At 55.9% G+C, this 17,226-nt stretch overlaps 1 protein-coding gene across 1 annotated transcript in view; it reads left to right on the top strand.

Moving 5' to 3' along the window:
* ADAMTS2 (ADAM metallopeptidase with thrombospondin type 1 motif 2) overlaps positions 1-16,965 on the top strand; it is a 229,971-nt gene extending 213,006 nt beyond the window's left edge. Inside the window, exons 15-22 of the mRNA XM_060095018.1 lie at positions 631-711; positions 2,405-2,571; positions 4,909-5,068; positions 6,956-7,088; positions 7,897-8,104; positions 9,562-9,691; positions 10,606-10,695; positions 14,245-16,965. Of these exons, the coding sequence (XP_059951001.1) occupies positions 631-711; positions 2,405-2,571; positions 4,909-5,068; positions 6,956-7,088; positions 7,897-8,104; positions 9,562-9,691; positions 10,606-10,695; positions 14,245-14,702 (1,427 nt within the window). The 3' untranslated portion in view covers positions 14,703-16,965. The remainder of the gene's footprint in view (positions 1-630; positions 712-2,404; positions 2,572-4,908; positions 5,069-6,955; positions 7,089-7,896; positions 8,105-9,561; positions 9,692-10,605; positions 10,696-14,244) is intronic.
* The last annotated feature ends 261 nt before the right edge of the window (positions 16,966-17,226 follow it).

Below are 17,226 nucleotides of genomic sequence, written 5' to 3'. Positions count from 1 at the left end.
CTTGGGGTCCCTGGCCAAGGTGGGCTCTGGGAAAACAGACCGCTTGGTGAGCCTCCTTCTACAGTGGTACCTCCGTCTGGCTTTGGTGCTCTGGGTGGGCTTTCAGCAGCTGACCGCTCTACCTCTGTCTGAAATGGCGAGAAGCCACTTTGTTTGGTTCACCTCTTTTGGAAGAAGGCCATGGGACAAACCTGCCAGACTCCACTCAGAGCTGGTGCCAGGGTGCCAGGAGCTGACCTTCTGCATCGCCCCACGTGACCAGGCTGTCTTCAGTTTGCGGATTAAGCCACCGAGGTCCAGGGAGGGCAAGCAGTTTGCTGAAGGCCTCCCTCCTGGATGTGGCATCTTAGCTCCGTGCCCAGGTGTGACTCCAGGGACACTCACGAGGACGCCCACTAAGTTTTCAATGGAGGAGGCTGAAGGAGCACCTGGATTTGAAGATGAGCAAAGGGCTGTGACTGGCTGGGATGTGCTAGCTTTCCCGTGGACCCCTGTCTGGGTGGGCAGTCAGAGCCCATAAAACATTGGGGGCTCTGGAACCACCTTCGAGGGCAAAGCCCTCCTGGCATTGTCTGCATTCGACGACCTCTCCATTCTCATTTGGCTTTGTCTCCCCACATCCCAACAAAGGTTACATCAAGATGTTTGAGATCCCAGCAGGAGCCAGACACCTGCTTATCCAGGAGGCAGACACCACCAGCCACCACCTGGGTGAGTGTCGGAGCCCAGGCAGTGCGGTGGATCTGCAGCCTGACTCTTCCGGGGATCAGGGGCCCAGCTGAGAGGGGTGACTGCAGCCCCATCTCCCCTGTCCCTGGCCTGGCCCACCTGGTGGACGTCTCCTGGAGTCATTTCCCAATGGAGAGGCCAGGGGTTGGGATCAGAGGGCTTCCCTGGCAGCAGCTGTGGAGAGACATGTGTTTAAAACATGACACACCTCCCCACCCTAACTCCATCTCGAGGCCAAGGGGGAAGCCCCCTGTCCACTGGAAGGCAGGCAAGGTCCTTAAGCAGCGGCTGCTAAGGTCAGCTGGCAGATGGGCTCCCATGACATATTTGCATTTTTTCATTTAGTTTCATTTTAAATTCAAGTGATTCTTTTGGAATAGGGATTCCTGGCATCTGTTGAAGGTTTGGATGTTCTAACAACTCTGAGTGCCCCCTTCTCACATGGCAGCCCCTGTGGGGCTGTGCTCCTCCAGGCTGCCTGGGGCTCCTCAAAGGGGCTTCACCCATCCATGCCCCCCACCAAGTTGTAAGGCCGAAGTAGGAAGTGATGCCGGGGTCACTGAGGGGACCCCATACAAGTCCCTTCCTCCAGTTTGGGTCCCGACCTTCCTCCCTGTGCCCTGGAGGCCAGACTGGGTCAGGGGCTCCATGACTGCCTGCATCTGGCCCCCGCCACTGACGCGAGACAGACACCACTCTTCTTAATATGAATTTTTCTTTCTTCCTTATTTTAAGAGGAGACTTTATGTTGCTATCCCAAAATGCAAAGCCAGTGGCACTTGCCTTAAGTAGAAGGCAAATATGAAAGTTGATCCCTGAAAAAAAAGACACTTATATCTAAACACTGTTTCCTGCTCTCCCTGCACAAGAGGAGGGAGAGTTAGTGACAAGCTGAGGACCTCCTGGCGTCCGCTGAGGCTCTCAGAGGATTCTAGGAGACTTGTGAAGGGAATGATTTCCTAACTCTGTGATCCCATGATTTTTGTGCCCAGTCTGTGACACCACCTAAAATCTTCCAGCAGAACCCCAGCAGACACCTTCCACTGTGGGAAGCGTGGGGCTTCCTGACCAGTGGATTCTTGGCTCCTAGACATTCTTTGTGGATGCCTAGTGGCCTGAGTGGTCCCCGGGCCAGGTCATGCCTCTTTGAGTTGTAGGGAACTGGTGGGGACCCAGGCGGAGCCACAGTTACCAATGGGGTGGGGAGACATATGGGACGTATGCTCACCCCAGGGAAGGAAGCCCTCACCCAGCCCTGTGCCCTGATGTCCAGCAGATGCCCCTTGCTCGGGGGGCTGGGGCAGGGAAGGCAGTGGCTCTGAGAGCCCACTGAGTGCTCCAAGTAGACAGCAAGGAGGTGGCCTTGATGCCTGCCGAGTCCCTTGCCATGCAGCATCTCCTTCAGGGCCTGAGGGGCAGATCCAGGAAAGGGCCCTGGGCCTGGCAGAAGGGCAGAGTTAGAGGGAGACTTAGTTTCGGCTGAGAGACAGAGGGCAAGTCAGGTGCCCAAGGTGGTGTGGGCTGTCAGTGGGACTGACGGGCCCCCGGCAGAAGACAGCCGGGAGACGAACGGCTCTGGTCCCTGTAACTCCCCACCTGTTCAAACCAGCATACCCTGCCAGCCTTCCCGCAGTTCTGCCCCGGGGTGACGCTGGCTGTCTTCTGCCATTCGCAGCCGTCAAGAACCTGGAGACAGGCAAGTTCATTTTAAATGAAGAGAATGACGTGGATCCCAACTCCAAGTCCTTCATCGCCATGGGTGTGGAGTGGGAGTACCGGGACGAGGATGGCCGGGAGACGCTGCAGACCATGGGCCCCCTCCACGGGACCATCACTGTGCTGGTAAGTTGAGTCAGGGGCCAGGCCCACCGCCTCCTGGCTGCCCAGGCTGGGGGCCAGTAGCTGCTAGGGAAGGGATGAGGGGTGCCTGGGAACCCTGAGCCTCCCTGCATACTTCGGACCATGCTCTGAACGGCCTCTCTGGCGTGACTTTGGTACCAAGGGTCTCTATCTCTGTGTCAGAGCAAGGAACAGACATGGAGCCACCAGTTGGGCTCTGGGCCCTGTATCAACCCCTGGGTGACTAAAGACAAAATCCCCTGCAAGCGATTAGGTTTCCCCCTCTGGGTGACATTCATGACCACTTTTCATCATGCTTATTCATGTCTGCCACTGTATCCAAACCCAGCCACTCTCTGGGGGTGACCAGTGGGGCTCAGGAAATTGGACTGCTAGACCCAGGTCACACTAGACTTTGTCCCTGAGCAGGACTGGACCCCAGGTCTCCTGAGTCCAGGACCACAGGCTGCTCCTGGTGATGGGAGTACAAAGGGGGCTTGATTTCCTAATTCACTTTTAAAAAATTAATTTTAATTGCATACATAATATATTTTATCAGTAAAAAAAAGTTAAAACACTACAGGTAAGGCTCAGGTGACTTTTGCCCCTCCGTTAAGGTGAGCACACCATGGTTGGGTCCAGGCACCCGGACCCAGCGCCCCACACCAGAGTGCGCAGCTGTGGCGATGGGGTGTTTCATGTGCGCTGTGCTCTGCCCTGCTCACCTCGGCTGCATGTACTTTTCATCCCCAGAAACGCCTTTGGTGCCCTGCCTTTGTCAGTGCATATACAGTCAGGCTTCAGTATCTGCCATTTCTGTATTGGTAAAGTCACCTACCGAAAGTATTTCTAATCCCAAAATGAATACAGGTGTACCTCAGTAGATACTGTAGGATCGGTTCCAGACCACCACAGTAAAGTGAATATGGCAATAACGCAAGTCACATGAATGTTTTGGTTTCCCAGTGTGTGTGATAGCCTTAGATCTAAAAAAAACAATGTACATACCTTGATTAAAAATACAAAACAAGGGCTTCCCTCGTGGCGCAGTGGTTGAGAGTCCGCCTGCCGATGCAGGGGACGCGGGTTCGTGCCCCGGTCCGGGAAGATCCCACATGCGCGCGGAGTGGCTGGGCCCGTGAGCCATGGCCGCTGAGCCTGCGCGTCCGGAGCCTGTGCTCCGCAACGGGAGAGGCCACAACAGTGAGAGGCCCACGTACCGCAAAAAAAAAATAAAATAAAATAAATAAAATAAAATACAAAACAAAAAATCAGTTACAATAATAACATCGAAGATCACTGATCAGAGAGCACCATAATAAAAGTAATAATAAAGAAAAAGTTTGAAATACTGTGGGAATTACCAAAATGTGACCCAAAGACACAAAGTGAGCAAATCCTGTGGACAAATGGCGCCAATAGACTTGCTGGATGTGGGGCTGCCACAAAAGTTTAATTTGTAAAAAAATGTAATATCTGCAAAGCGCAGTAAAACAAAGAGCCGTAAAGCGAGGTCTGCCTGTACTCGCAGTGGCGCAGAGGAAAATGTGAGGAGGCGAAACGGGCGAGGCTCTGCTTCTTGTTTCAGCTGCTACTGCAAACAAGCGTCTTTTTCACACTCTATTTACTGCCATGTTGTTCGCATTTTTGTGCTTTCGGGGGATGATTTCATTGTTTAAAATGGCCCCAAGGGCCTCCCTGGTGGCGCAAGTGGTTGAGAGTCCGCCTGCCGATGCAGGGGATACGGGTTCGTGCCCCGGTCTGGGAGGATCCCATATGCCGCGGAGCGGCTGGGCCCGTGAGCCATGGCCGCTGAGCCTGCGCGTCCGGAGCCTGTGCTCCGCAACGGGGGAGGCCACAACAGTGAGAGGCCCGCATACCGCAAAAAAAAAAAAAAAAAAAAAAAAATGGCCCCAAGCATGGGTCTGGTGTTCCTCTGAGCAGGAAGCTGCAGGTTTGCCCTAAGGAGAGAACGCATGTGTTAGATGAGCTGCGTCCAGGCACAAGTAACCGGGTACTGGCCATGAGTTCAGTGTTAATGAATCAATGGCATGTACTAATTAAGGTGTCTTTAAACAGAAACGCACATAGCATAAGCTTATGCACTGACTGTTAATGAAACTGTCACAACCAGAGGTTCGCAGGCCCTGACGCCGTGTTCCCTGAACTGCGAGCAGTGGTTCAGTACTGGCAGATTCGGTGTTTGCCGGGACTTTCTAGAACCTGAGTATCGTGAATAATGAGACTTGGCCGCACATGTTCCTCGGGCTGACCTTCCTAACCCGGTCGCCGAGGGAGGGTGGTGGTGGGCAGACACATTCATGCCCGTCTCCGGGGCAGGTCATCCCGCAGGGGGACGCCCGCATCTCGCTGACCTACAAGTACATGATCCACGAGGACTCGCTCAATGTGGACGACAACAATGTCCTGGAGGACAATTCTGTGGGCTACGAGTGGGCCCTGAAGAAGTGGTCCCCCTGCTCCAAGCCCTGCGGTGGAGGTGAGGGGCCGTCTCAGAGCTGGGGCCCCAGAGGAGGTTGGGGCCAAGTGGGAGGGGTCTCCTGGATGAGGAGCTTCCTAAGTCCATGGTCCCTGCTGACTGCCTGGCGTGAGGGATGCGCCAGGTATGAGAACACTAGACCCAAGCCAGTGACCTTTGCCTGGGTGACAAGGGCCTAGCCCCACTAGTGAGGTGGCATAGGGTGGGCAGGAAGAGCAGGCGCCCAGGGCAACCAGGGGGCATGTGTGGGGCTTGGATGACACCAGCACCCACCTGCATCGTGTGAGAGGGAGGTCCGGCCAGGCGGGAGGTGGCCGTGAAGGTGGCTTGGATGGATTACTGTGACACCACGAGGCAGGTCACAGGAAAGGCTCAGGCCATGCTGGAGACCAATGAAGAGGCCCCCTCTGCACATCCCCTCCTAAGATCCCTCCTTTCCGAATGCAGAAAGGGCTTTCCTCCCTGGGGCAGGGCTGGGTGCAGAGAGGTCCCACATGCCTTGGACCTCAAAAAGATCACAGTTGGGTGGGACATAACAGACAGACAGGAAGTTCTGATCTGCCCAATGTAGTCACTGCTCCTAGGGGGCTGGAGGAGATAAAAGGCAGAAGAGAGCTCAGCCTGCAGGAGCAGGTGGCCAGGACAGGCCTCCTTCAGGTGCCATGAAGGGTCCCACGCCTAGACAACAGAGGGAGTTTGCCCAGTGGGCGGGGCACCCACTGCCGGGCCCAGGCAGACGGAGGGCTCATCTTCCAGTGCTCCTGCCTGGGCGGATGGCACCCCAGCCTTCCACTGAGCCTCCCGGGCCCCTGGATTTTATCAGCACATCCTGTTGAGTCTCCCTCCTGCGTATCTCTTGCACTCGTCCGCTGTTACCCAGTCCTGGCACCATCCTCGCCACCCAACTGGCCCCGTGTGTCCACCCTTGCCCTCCGAGTGACCTATTAAAGGGGCAGATCAGACCATACCCCTTTCTGTGATCACAGTTTTCAGCACCTCCTTCTGCTCTTGGGATAAAAAACAAAATTCTCCTCATGGCCTCCAAGGTCCAAGCAACTTGCTGACCTCTCCCACTGCCGCTGGCACCCCCAACCCTTGCTCACTCAGCCCTGTCCACACTGGCCTTAAGTGCTTTTCCTGGACATGCTGTGCTCCTGCCTCAGGGCCTCTGCATAGGCCGTCTCTTCCCCGGGGAGCCCCTTCCACCGCTTTCCCACTAAATCAGCACACCTCCATCCTCTGTTTCCTGGGATACCCCCAGATGCCCAGTCTAGATCAGGCTGCCCAGTCATATTCTCTCATGTCTAACCCACTAGGCTGAGGTTTTGAGACTTAGCACTGTTGACATTTTGGGGTCTATAATTTTCCACTGTGGGGGGTAGTCCCGTGCATTGTAGGATGCTGAGCAACATCCCCAGCCTCTACCTGTTAGATGTCGGTGGCATCTCCTCCCCCAGTTGTGACAACTAAGTGTCCCAGAGATCGCCAGATGTCCCCAGGGGCAAAATCTCCACCACTTGAGAACTGCTACACTAGACTGGCTGGAGGAGCCTTGCAGGCTGTATTCCATGTTTAGCCAGGTCCTCAGAGCACATTAATTCAAGGTGGAGTAAATGACTGAACAATGGGAGAGGAAATAGAACCTTCCCTCCTGCCCCAGGAAGCCAGCCAAGGGGCAGGAGAGAAGGGGGCTACTCTCCCTGGCCTGTCACCCTCACTTGGCCTGGGGTGCTGGGTAGACACCAGGCTAGATGTGTCCCCGCCCGACCCCCCCACCCCATTAGCAGGGCGGGGAGAACGGGGCTAAGTGGCCTGAGGAGCCGACCCTCCACGCCTGCTGGAGGGCCCATACTGTCCCACTGAGCCCCCTCGAGCTCTCGTCTTCAGGGTCCCAGTTCACTAAGTATGGCTGCCGCCGGAGGCTGGACCACAAGATGGTGCACCGAGGATTCTGCGACTCCCTCTCGAAGCCCAAAGCCATCCGCCGGGCTTGCAACCCGCAGGAGTGCTCCCAGCCCGTGTGAGTGCCAGGGCTCCCCGGCCCCCAGCCCCACTAGAGGAGGGGAGGGAGAGCCCTGGGGCTCCTGTGGAGGGTGGTGCAGGATCTGGTTCCCTGGATGCTCTGAGCCTCACGTGCCCTGAGACGTTTGACAGAGTCTTTCTCACTCACCACGTTCTATGGAGTCTAAGATGTTGCAGGCTGTGCAGTGCCCCCCTGCTTCAGACCTGCTAGACGGAAACAATAATGTGCACCTTAGAAATGACAACAAGTGGTAATGCTCAGATGGGGCAACTGAGGCTCCGAGGGTGCAGGGCCTGCTTCTGGTCCTGTGGTAGATGTTTCCCAAGCAGCTCATTCCAGAGGCTGCGGCCTTGGAATGGCCACAGCCATGACCCTCCGGCTCCGGGGTTTGACAGGGCTGCATTTCTGGGCCCAGGTTCCTTTTTCAGGACCCTGAGTGGGGAAGACAGTGGGTAAAAGGCAGGTGGGGGCCATTCGGGGACGGGTGCTGAGGGTGTCCATGCTGCTGCCCGGAAGGGTTGGTGATGTCAGCGGAAGCTGGGGTCAGAGGGCAGAGCCAGGAGCCTAAGAAGGGACACAGGCCGGCTCTCCATGGCCACACCCCAGCCAGGATCTCCCAGCCCTGGGCACGCTTGGGGCTCATCGTCTGCAGGACCTCAGGCAGGGGCCCAGCTAGCCTCCAGGGCGCCTTCCTGACAGTAGGTAAAGATGCGCCTGGAGCAGCAGGCTGCCTTGCCTCTGTCCACCAGGGCCTCAGCCACGCTGATTCTCCAGGGGCTGACCATGTGCTGCTCTGCCCTGACAGGTGGGTCACAGGCGAGTGGGAGGCATGCAGTCAGAGCTGTGGGCGGACGGGCATGCAGGTTCGCTCCGTGCGCTGCGTTCAGCCACTGCACAACAACACCACCCGCTCTGTGCACACCAAGCACTGCAATGACGCCCGACCCGAGGGCCGCCGGGCCTGCAACCGTGAGCTCTGTCCCGGTCGGTGGCGGGCCGGACCCTGGTCCCAGGTAAGCAGTGCCCCGGCCCTGTGTCCTCAGCCCCCAAACCAAGCTTGGGTGGGACTGAAGTGGCCAGGGAGTTCCACCTGGGCCTGGATGCAGTTCTTGCCCTGGGCCACGTCCCGTAGGTCTCAGGGCAACCGTGGTTCCACATGGCTATGGGAAGCTCAGTGGGATGTGTATCTTTACTCTGCAGGGTAGAGGCTCCCATGCTCCTGGGGACAGGACCCTCAGGAGACTGGGGACAGCCTGGGCTCCAGAAAACAAAGGGAAGCCTGGGCTTTTGTCTCTGGGGGCCAGAGGTGCGGCTAGAAGGCCGGTCAGACTTGCAGGAGGAAACACGGGCAAGAGAGGGCTTAGACTTGGGCTGGAAAGGATAGTCTTGGGCTGGAGGAGCCGTTCTGGGGGCAGGGCTGAGCTGATGTGAGCACTGACATCCAGCCCCCGGGCCTGGTGGGTCAGGAGTCGCCAGGACCAGGCTTGGTCTCAAAGATTTGCTCAGAAGTTGCTGTAGTCACGGTTATGCTTTATTACAATGAAAGCACACAGCGTAGAATCAGCAAAGGGAAAAAGTGTTTCGGTGAAGTCTGGAGGAAACCAGGCACAAACATCTAGGTGCCCAGGATTTTCACTGGGGATCAGTCACGTAGGCATCAGGTGCCTGCGTGACTGACATCAGTTACTGAAGCCCCAGACCCCAGAGGGAAAGCGGATGCTCACCATAAATCATCTTGTTGGTGTAAACCAACCGAACAAATTGGTGCGGCCTGATCCAAGGCCTCAGGCGTGCAAAAATGCTCTTACCAGACAGACCATTCCATGAACTTGGTTCCCAGGAGTTGCCCAAGGGGCAGCCCTGAAAATAGGCCTTTCTTGGGACTGGGCAGGTTTGAGCAACCCGGACTGCTGAGTCAACCCTTTGTCACACACAAGGCAAAGACTTGAGAATCATCCTTTGGCAAGGCTGGGCTGAGCTGTGAGCCGAGCCACGAGTCTGGGCATGACTGCTCATTCTGGTCCCTCCCATTGTGGTGAGGCCAAGGCGGCCCAAGACTGGAGGGGACAGTGAGGGTGCTGGTGGTGTAGAACCTTGTGTCCAGAAGGAGGGAGGGTCCTCTGCTGAAGCCTCCTGGACCCGGGCAGAGCTTTCCCAGTGGCCCCCAGTGCATAGCAGTTCTTCTGGGCCTTGGGCCTCCTCTAGCCAGAGGAGGGAGGTGCTCGTTGAGAAGCCAGAAGTGCCAGGCCCTATCTGGCCCTGCATATTTGTTCTCTCTAACTCACTCTAGAGCCCAGGAGATTGAGGCAGCTGCCTGGGGCTAGGGCTAGGCAGGGCAGGCCTCTAGCTCACCCTCTACCCTTTGCGCCTCCCCACCTCCCACGTATTGTGGGGTCACCCGCTTGGAGAGCCCTTTCAGACCCAGCCTAGCGTGGGAGGCGGGCCCTGACTGGTAACCCTCTGCCTGCAGTGTTCGGTAACCTGTGGCAACGGCACCCAGGAACGGCCGGTGCTCTGCCGAACCGGGGACGACAGCTTCGGGGTCTGCCGGGAGGAGCGGCCCGAGACGGCCAGGATCTGCAGGCTTGGCCCCTGTCCCCGTAAGCCTTCTGCATGCAGCAAGCCCAGGGGAGGGGGGCTGGTCCAGGCAAATGCGGCTCTTCCCACAACTGGTCGAACTCAGCATCTGTGAACTTGAAGGAGAAGCTAAGCCCACCCAGGCCTAGGCTGGGACCTTCCTCTGGCAGGAAATGGAAGGAAGTGGCATTTGCCATGCTCACCTCCAGGCCAGGCCCTAGTGAAGGATGGCGTGGACTCAGTCCATCCCTGCCTTCCTGGCACTCCCTTTTGGTCTGGGAGACAGAAACCGTATTCACAGTGACTGCACATCGGGGCTCAGCCCAAGCCCATGCGAGTAGGGGTGCCTGTATGAGTAGGGGGTGCCTGCCGCCCTGCAAGGAGAGCCACCAGAATGCTGGCTGTGTGTAGATGCCTGGCCAAGTGCTGGACACACGTCAGCTCTTTCGGTCCCCACAACAGCTGAAGACATAGATCCAGTCATGAGTCCCTTCTGCGGAGCAGGGAGCTCAGGGCGTCAGCTGTACCTCCCCCAGCTGAGGAGGGGGTACAGCCGGGATTCACTTGTTCCCAGCACTTCCAGAGCCAGCAGTCAGGGCACTGCTCAGCCCAGAGCAGGGCACGGCGGGGACTTGGAGGTCAGAACAGAGACAAGGAGGCGCTGGTAGGGCCTGCGTGTGGGGATAGTAGCTGAAGCTACTCTGCGTAGCTGAGACCCGGATGCTTGGTGTGGGAGAGCCAGGACTGGGCCTAGACAGGGTGCTGGGGGCCCATCTGCGCCGAAGGAGGGCTTGCAGGCCACACTGGGGAGTTGGGGCCCTCCTGTCACCCCCTCCCTGGGATGCCAGAACCCAGGGAGCCCTTCTGCCTGGGGTGGGTGGGTTGGGTGCCCACACCTGGTGCCCCAGCAGCCAAGACTCCTTTCTTTTCCCTCTAGGAAACATCTCCGATCCGTCCAAGAAGAGCTACGTAGTTCAATGGCTGTCCCGGCCGGACCCCAACTCACCAGTCCAGAAGACCTCGTCAAGTAACCGGCCCGTTTATAACTCTGTCTCTGCCCTCCAGTGCATGCCCTGCGCCTTGTGGAGCTTGCCGTGGGCTCCCCTCCTCTCTTTCTATGGAAAACTGCCCTGACTCTTCCTGAGCGCTCTCTTGGTTGAATCTGTTTTCTCCGGGCCTCTGTGCTCGGCTGTCCCCTTTGGAGCCGCCTGGCCGGGAGGGCCAGTCTCGCAGCGGCACGGCCCGGGGCACCGGCCTCTTGTGGGGGTGCCAGGACCTCGCGGTGATGGTTTTTAAAGGGGCAAAGATCTGTCGCGGTGCTGGAGGGGCCAGAGGCCAAAGTTTGAATGTGACCACTTGGTGACCGCCTTGCGGGGCCACATCCCTCCAGGCTGGAGCTGCGGGTCGGAAATCGAGGCGGAGCCCGCCCATCCCCTTTCAAATGCCGCCTGCCAGCGAGGCGAGGCCAGAGGGGTCTCGCAGGTGTGCAGTTTTGCGTCGCCGTCCTGGGCGCCCGGCCCATGTCCGGCAGTGTGTTGGCGGCTCCCTTGCCACCTCTGCTGTTGCTGCTGCTGCTGACCCTGTGCTGTGTGTCCTCCTGACTCGTGTGACTGTGGCCTGCTTCCTGTGGCCTTTGTGTCCAGCTCACACAACCCTTGGCCCCCGTAGCCTGTCCCCTTGGGGGTTCAGGTCAAGCAGAGGAGGCAGGGGACGTGTCCCCGCAGTGGGACGTCAGGACGCACCACCACTTCCATTCTCTGTCCATTCGCTCCAATGGCCTTTCTCCACGTGCACACACGACCCCGTGCACGGGCGCGAGAGAGTGAGAGTGAAAGGCTGTCTCACGTGGATGTGGCCACCTACCCGTGTGAACAACTACAGAATTACCTCAATTTTTATCGCTTTTTTGCTTAGATAAAACTATGTAGAAGATGCCTTAAAGTTGAAAGGTAACGGAATTGGCTGCTAGCAACCCAGGCAGGAGGCAGGCAGTGCAATCTAGAGGGAGGCGGCCCGCTCATCCACCCTTGGTCGAGGGTAAGGCTTCCCAGTCCAGTCTGTACATGACCCCAGGTACGGGCTCACCTCTGTGGAAAGGAGACCCGCTCTGTGGCCCGAGCGGCCCTTCGGCGCTGACTGTTGTTGGAGCCCCGGGCACTCTGCTGCCGGCGCTGCCTTACACCAGAGGGCGACTGGCCTGGCCCTGGGCGTGACCAGTGTAGCACTCCCGCCGGTCACCCCGCACTCGCCCCAGCCCCGTCCCCTGTTCATAGCATCCCTGCTGGACAGCGCCCAGCCCTCCCCTGGCACTAGTTACTGTTATGTAAATACTCGGTGTAACCCATACTAATTCTCATGACTGTTAACTTCCAACTTTGACTTAGGCAATGCGAGTGACATGAGTGACTCTGGGAAGGTGCAATACGGTCCTGAGCATCGTGCTCTCTGTCTATATGCACTTTGGTTTATCAGGGATATTTTATTAGTGTTTTGTATGTATTCAATGACGTATTATATAGGTTCCATTGTCGTTGCTTTTCTGGTTTTTTTATGAGACAACGTTAGTGTGTGCCAAAGTGACTGTGAAAGTGACTTTTACTAACAGTGGAAAGACTTCCTGTCATGCATCCCACAAATAAACTCAATAAAAGTTCAGTGAAACTGGGTGCTTGGGTCTGGCACGCTGCTGCCTTCCTCTCTTCACCTCTGTGACCGACGGCGCTGCAGGGCTGCAGGTGCCGTTCTGGTCCATTACTTCCTTGGTTTCTGATTCCAGTGACTTTCCTGTCCCCCTTACCCTGCCCAACGTAGATACTGAGGGCCCCCCCCCCCACTGAGGCACGTGCCCCCTCCTCAGGCATTTTTCAAAATGTGAGAGCAGCCCGTGCAGACACGCCGCCGGCATTCTGAGTCCTGAATCCTTAGTGCTAAACAAGTACCTGGCAGGGACACCTTGGCTGTCTCCTTGTGGATACGTTCTCACAGTTGGGAAAAGGGCCCCATGTGAGCTTCTCCCCATCTTTGGGATCCCAGCCTGTGGAGTGGGAATATGGGGTTAGTAGCTGAGACAGTGTCCAGGTCACCGTGCCCTGAGCCACCATCAGGCCACTGCCCTGGCTCCTGACACCGCTCTCAGCCTTGGGCTACCTGTTCAGGGAGGGAACAGGTCTGTCTTAGGAGAGTCTTAGGAGAGTCTGGGTTGGGAGAAGGGCAAGGCAGCCGAAAGTCTGAGCGCCTGGCCTGCGACATTCACACACGGGTGTGCTCAGCTATGCCTGCCTTGTCTCCCAAGGCCTACCCTCAGGAGCCACAGGGCCTGTGTGTCCACTCCTCTTGCTGACAAGGACCACACAGCAGGTCAGGGTCCAACCAGGGACCTCCTAATCTGGGGTCTGGGTCATGTCCTGCCAGGGGGCATCTCTCCCTCCCTTTCCCGTGAAGGGATCCCGTTCCGGGGAGGACGGAGGTCATGAGAAAGGACGACCACCCAGCGCCATGGAGATGGGCATCAGGGCACAGGGCTGGGTTCCAGGTGCCAGCCTTCGGGTGGGGGTCACAGTAGCTGTGGCTGGGGTCAGTCTGCCCAGAGCTCTGATCATTGAAAGACTCCCAGCTCAAGAGACAGGAGACCAAGACGACTGTGTCTGACAAACTGCGTCCACTAAGTCTCCTTGCCCAGACAGATCAGGAGAAATCCCTGCTGAGGGCACCTTGCCTACAGCTGCTGGCAGGCCACCAACAGGGCTGCTCCAATAAAACTTTGATTACAAAACCAGGTGGAGGGACCGACTTGGCCCACAAGAGTGGTTGGCAGACCCTTACCCTAGACTGGTGTGACACCCGCTTCTCGGATCCCAGCCTGGTGAAAGACAAGTGAGGGAGATGCTTGTTATTTGTGTGAAGGAAGAGGCACAGGTGACAGGAGAGGGTGTCTGTGTGGCAGGGGTGACCCCAGTCCCAGCAGCACCTCTAGGCCTGGCTGCATCTTTGTTGAGGCCTATGCCTCTGGCCTCCCGCCCCAGCTGATGGCCAAAGCCTGGGGGAGACGCTGCACCAAGTATTACCAAAGCCCCCTTGTGTCTCCTTGAGGGCTGTCATGGTGGTTTCCACACGCTTACCTCAGTGACTGCCAGGGAGTGGGGAGGGACCGGGAGGGGAGAAGGGAGCAGGGGCTCTGAGCATGCCCCGCCCAGCTTCAAACAGGACTGTTCTGGTTTCATCTGTCTCAGATATTGGATATCTGTGTAAAATTTTATCCAAGGTTTTAAAACCCTGGAAGCCACATCTCAGCATCTTTTAGTCTGATTTCTGGAATTGACCCTCTGGAATTGGCCTGCTTGGAGGAGGGGAGCATTGCTCACAGCTTGTGTGGCAGCCCTCAAGGGTGGGGTCCCCGGATCCACCCTGCCCAAGGGCTGCCCGATATCAAAACCACACAGGCTTTCTGTGTGAGCTCGCTTGCCTCTGTGCTGTCTCTGGGCTCTTTCAAATGCCTCCTCCAGAAAACTGCTTCCTGTGGGGGAACAAGGTCCCCCTTATCTGTCCTTTGGTTATTTGTCCCACTTTTCTCTTTCAGAGGGCCGCTGCCAAGGTGACAAGTCAATGTTCTGTAGGATGGAAGTCTTGTCTCGCTATTGCTCCATCCCAGGCTACAATAAGCTGTGCTGCCAATCCTGTAACCTGCAAGACAACCTCACCAATGTGGACGACAGGGCAGAACCACCCTCTGGGAAGCACAATGACATTGAAGAGCTCATGCCTACCCTCCCAGTGCCCACTCTAGTCATGGAGGTGCAGCCTCCGCCAGGCACACCCCTGGAGGTGCCTCTCAATACTTCCAGCACCGGTGCCACCGAGGACCATCCGGAAACCAACGCTGTGGATGTGCCCTACAAAATCCATGGCTTGGAGGATGAAGTCCAGCCACCCAACCTAATCCCTCGACGACCGAGCCCATACGAAAAGACCAGGAACCAAAGAATCCAAAAGCTCATGGATGAGATGAGGAAGAAAGAGATGCTCGGAAAGTTCTAATAAAATGGAAAGATAGCATCAATAGCATTTTTTTTCTTGCTTATAGAGATATTCCATGGGATGACAACTCCTGTGTTGTGGAGATGAAGTCAGATTCCTGATTCCAAAGGGTTTTGGGAAAACAAAGCGGGAGAATAATGTAAAAAAAAAAGTATATATACATATATATATATATATATACACATATATATATATGTTCTGTACTGGGGTTGAGTGTGGGGTGGAGAGGAATATAGAGGTTCTACAACCCCCATTGATGAGGGAAGACAGGAGGGATAACTTGGAGAGAGAAAACGTTTGCCCCAAGTTTCTGAGCAAGTGATTGGGAATCTTCTTTTCCTTGTGGTGACAACCCTGCTGGAGACGCAGGACATTTCCTGCCAATCTTCAGACCGAGACACAAGCCCCATGGGACTCTTGGGAGAAATGATGATTTATTTACTCAGTGACCAGTCACTAAGATGAGTGCGGTGAAGTGGAGGCCGTGAACTCCAGTCTTCGAGGTGGTGAGGTGGGTGATGAGGATGAGTGTGGTGGCCAGCTGGCACTCCCAGCCTCTCCCAGGCCTCTATTTTCTTCACAAACCCTGGCCTTGCTTGTCACCTCTGGCCAGCCTGGCCTCAGACCTGGGGCTCCCCAGAGAGGCTCTCCCCTTCCCTAAGTGCACTAGAAGGATGAGGGAGGCATGCACTCTGCTGGAAAGTCCAGTGAGTGGGCAAGGCTCACTTTTTTGTGTGTGTGAACATGCAGCTTAAACTTCCCAAAATTACAAGACCCAAGCACATTAGCTCCTTAGCTGGGCCTAGCCTGACATGTAATTCTTAAGCTTTTCATGTCCAGGAAAGTTCTAAAGCCTTTGTATTCTCACCAGTCATAGATCTTAGAGAACTCTTTCTTATTTCATTCCCCATTCTGTGGATGAGAATACTGAGGCTCAGGATAGGTGCTAAAAACCTTTATTGGAACCTGTGCATGTGTATGTGTGTGAACCTCTGCATGTGGTCTAAGGGACAGAGTAAGGGGGTAAGAAACAGTGAAGGGACATCTGGATGATGCTTAACCTTCCAAATGGTTGAAAACTAGCCTCCCCATCTCCGCAGCGCAGCCTACCTCTTTCCCCTCTGCCACCACGTTCCACACTTGCTGGCTCCTCGGAACCAAACTGGAGGAAACCTTTCTGAATTCTCTCATAGTATCACTTCTTTAACAAGATGTAGTGTGAAGCACTTCTGCACCCTCGTCTCTTTATCATTAGGAAATGTATCCACGGCTTTCCCTCGTTGGTTGAACCCATGGCAGCTGGTGCTACTCACGGGCTGAAGGACTGGGCAGTGCTTGCTTGGGTCCATCCTAGAATGTCGAGGAAGCTCCAGACTAACCCTAGCCAGAGTATTACTCAGTTTACCCAGCTTGGGGGTCACAGAACGGGAACACTCCCTTCTCAGATCACAGCAGAGCAGGGCTGTGTGTCTTGGGGGCTGGAAGACTTCGGGGAGGGTCCCCAGGTGGGACACACCCAGGGGGATCTCTCTTCTGCTGCAGGAAGAAAGATGCCCTCTGGGAACTGTAGGCCAGGTGGCCACAGCCCCGTATGCCATACTCAGTGCCTTGGGCCATATATCCACAGAGTTCTCTAGTCTAGATGGTCCTCAGAAGTCTCTCTGTCTATGAAGGCAGTGTTCACCCGCTCTGAGACACTGCAAATTTCCACTGAGCTTGAGACAGGTGGAGAGCTGGCTTAGCAACAGTCCGGAGCTTCCAGAGCTGACTGAGAGGCTCCTGCAGCCTGGGGAAGGCAGAGGATACCTTTGAGCCAAGGTTTCCCAACACCAGGTTGAGACTCAGAGGTCCTCTTTGTCCACTGCTCTGCAAAGTCAGCTGAGGGCCCTGAGAGTCACTTCATGTTCGTGGGAAGACTAGTGCTGGCGTTTGGGGACCTGGCTCTCTGATCTACTCCTTCTGGAAAACCCATGGAATTTCACGTATAAGCCTTTCATGTGTACTTTAAAGTTGTTTGTTTGTTTGTCTGGAGTATATTATAAATGGTGCTCAATAGCAAAGTCTTTATCAGATGAGGCATTATGACTATGTACTCCTGTCTGACAGGCAGCTGCCACATGGGTCATCATGGTGCTGAACTCACATCACAACATTTTATCTTACTGATGACAGCAATCAGTACATTTGTTTTTCTGTATAGTAAAATTTGGCTCCTTGGTTTTATAACTTATTAAAGTCAAAACGTCTGTGTTTTTGCACATCATGCCTGTGTTTGTTTGTTACCTTGACTACACTTGTCCCCCATTCCCAGCCTAAACTTGGGCAGACAGAAGGATATGCTTCCCTCACAAAGCCAAGAGATGTGAAGGGACACCAGTAGGCAGTGAGCCAAGGCTGCACAAGTCAGGATCCCATGAGGGGCGAGAGGTGCCCAGAAGGACCGACCTCTCTCCCAGCTCCCCGTGGAGTCAGTTCTCTAGGCAACACGGCTTAGCCAAAGGCTCCCAAGTCAACCTTAGTTCAA

The sequence above is a fragment of the Mesoplodon densirostris genome, chromosome 3 (assembly GCF_025265405.1).
Source record: "Mesoplodon densirostris isolate mMesDen1 chromosome 3, mMesDen1 primary haplotype, whole genome shotgun sequence".
In the NCBI taxonomy this organism is placed as follows: domain Eukaryota; kingdom Metazoa; phylum Chordata; class Mammalia; order Artiodactyla; family Ziphiidae; genus Mesoplodon; species Mesoplodon densirostris.
The sequence above is the reverse complement of the archived record's forward strand: the minus strand, read 5'-3'. Positions and strand labels throughout refer to the sequence as shown.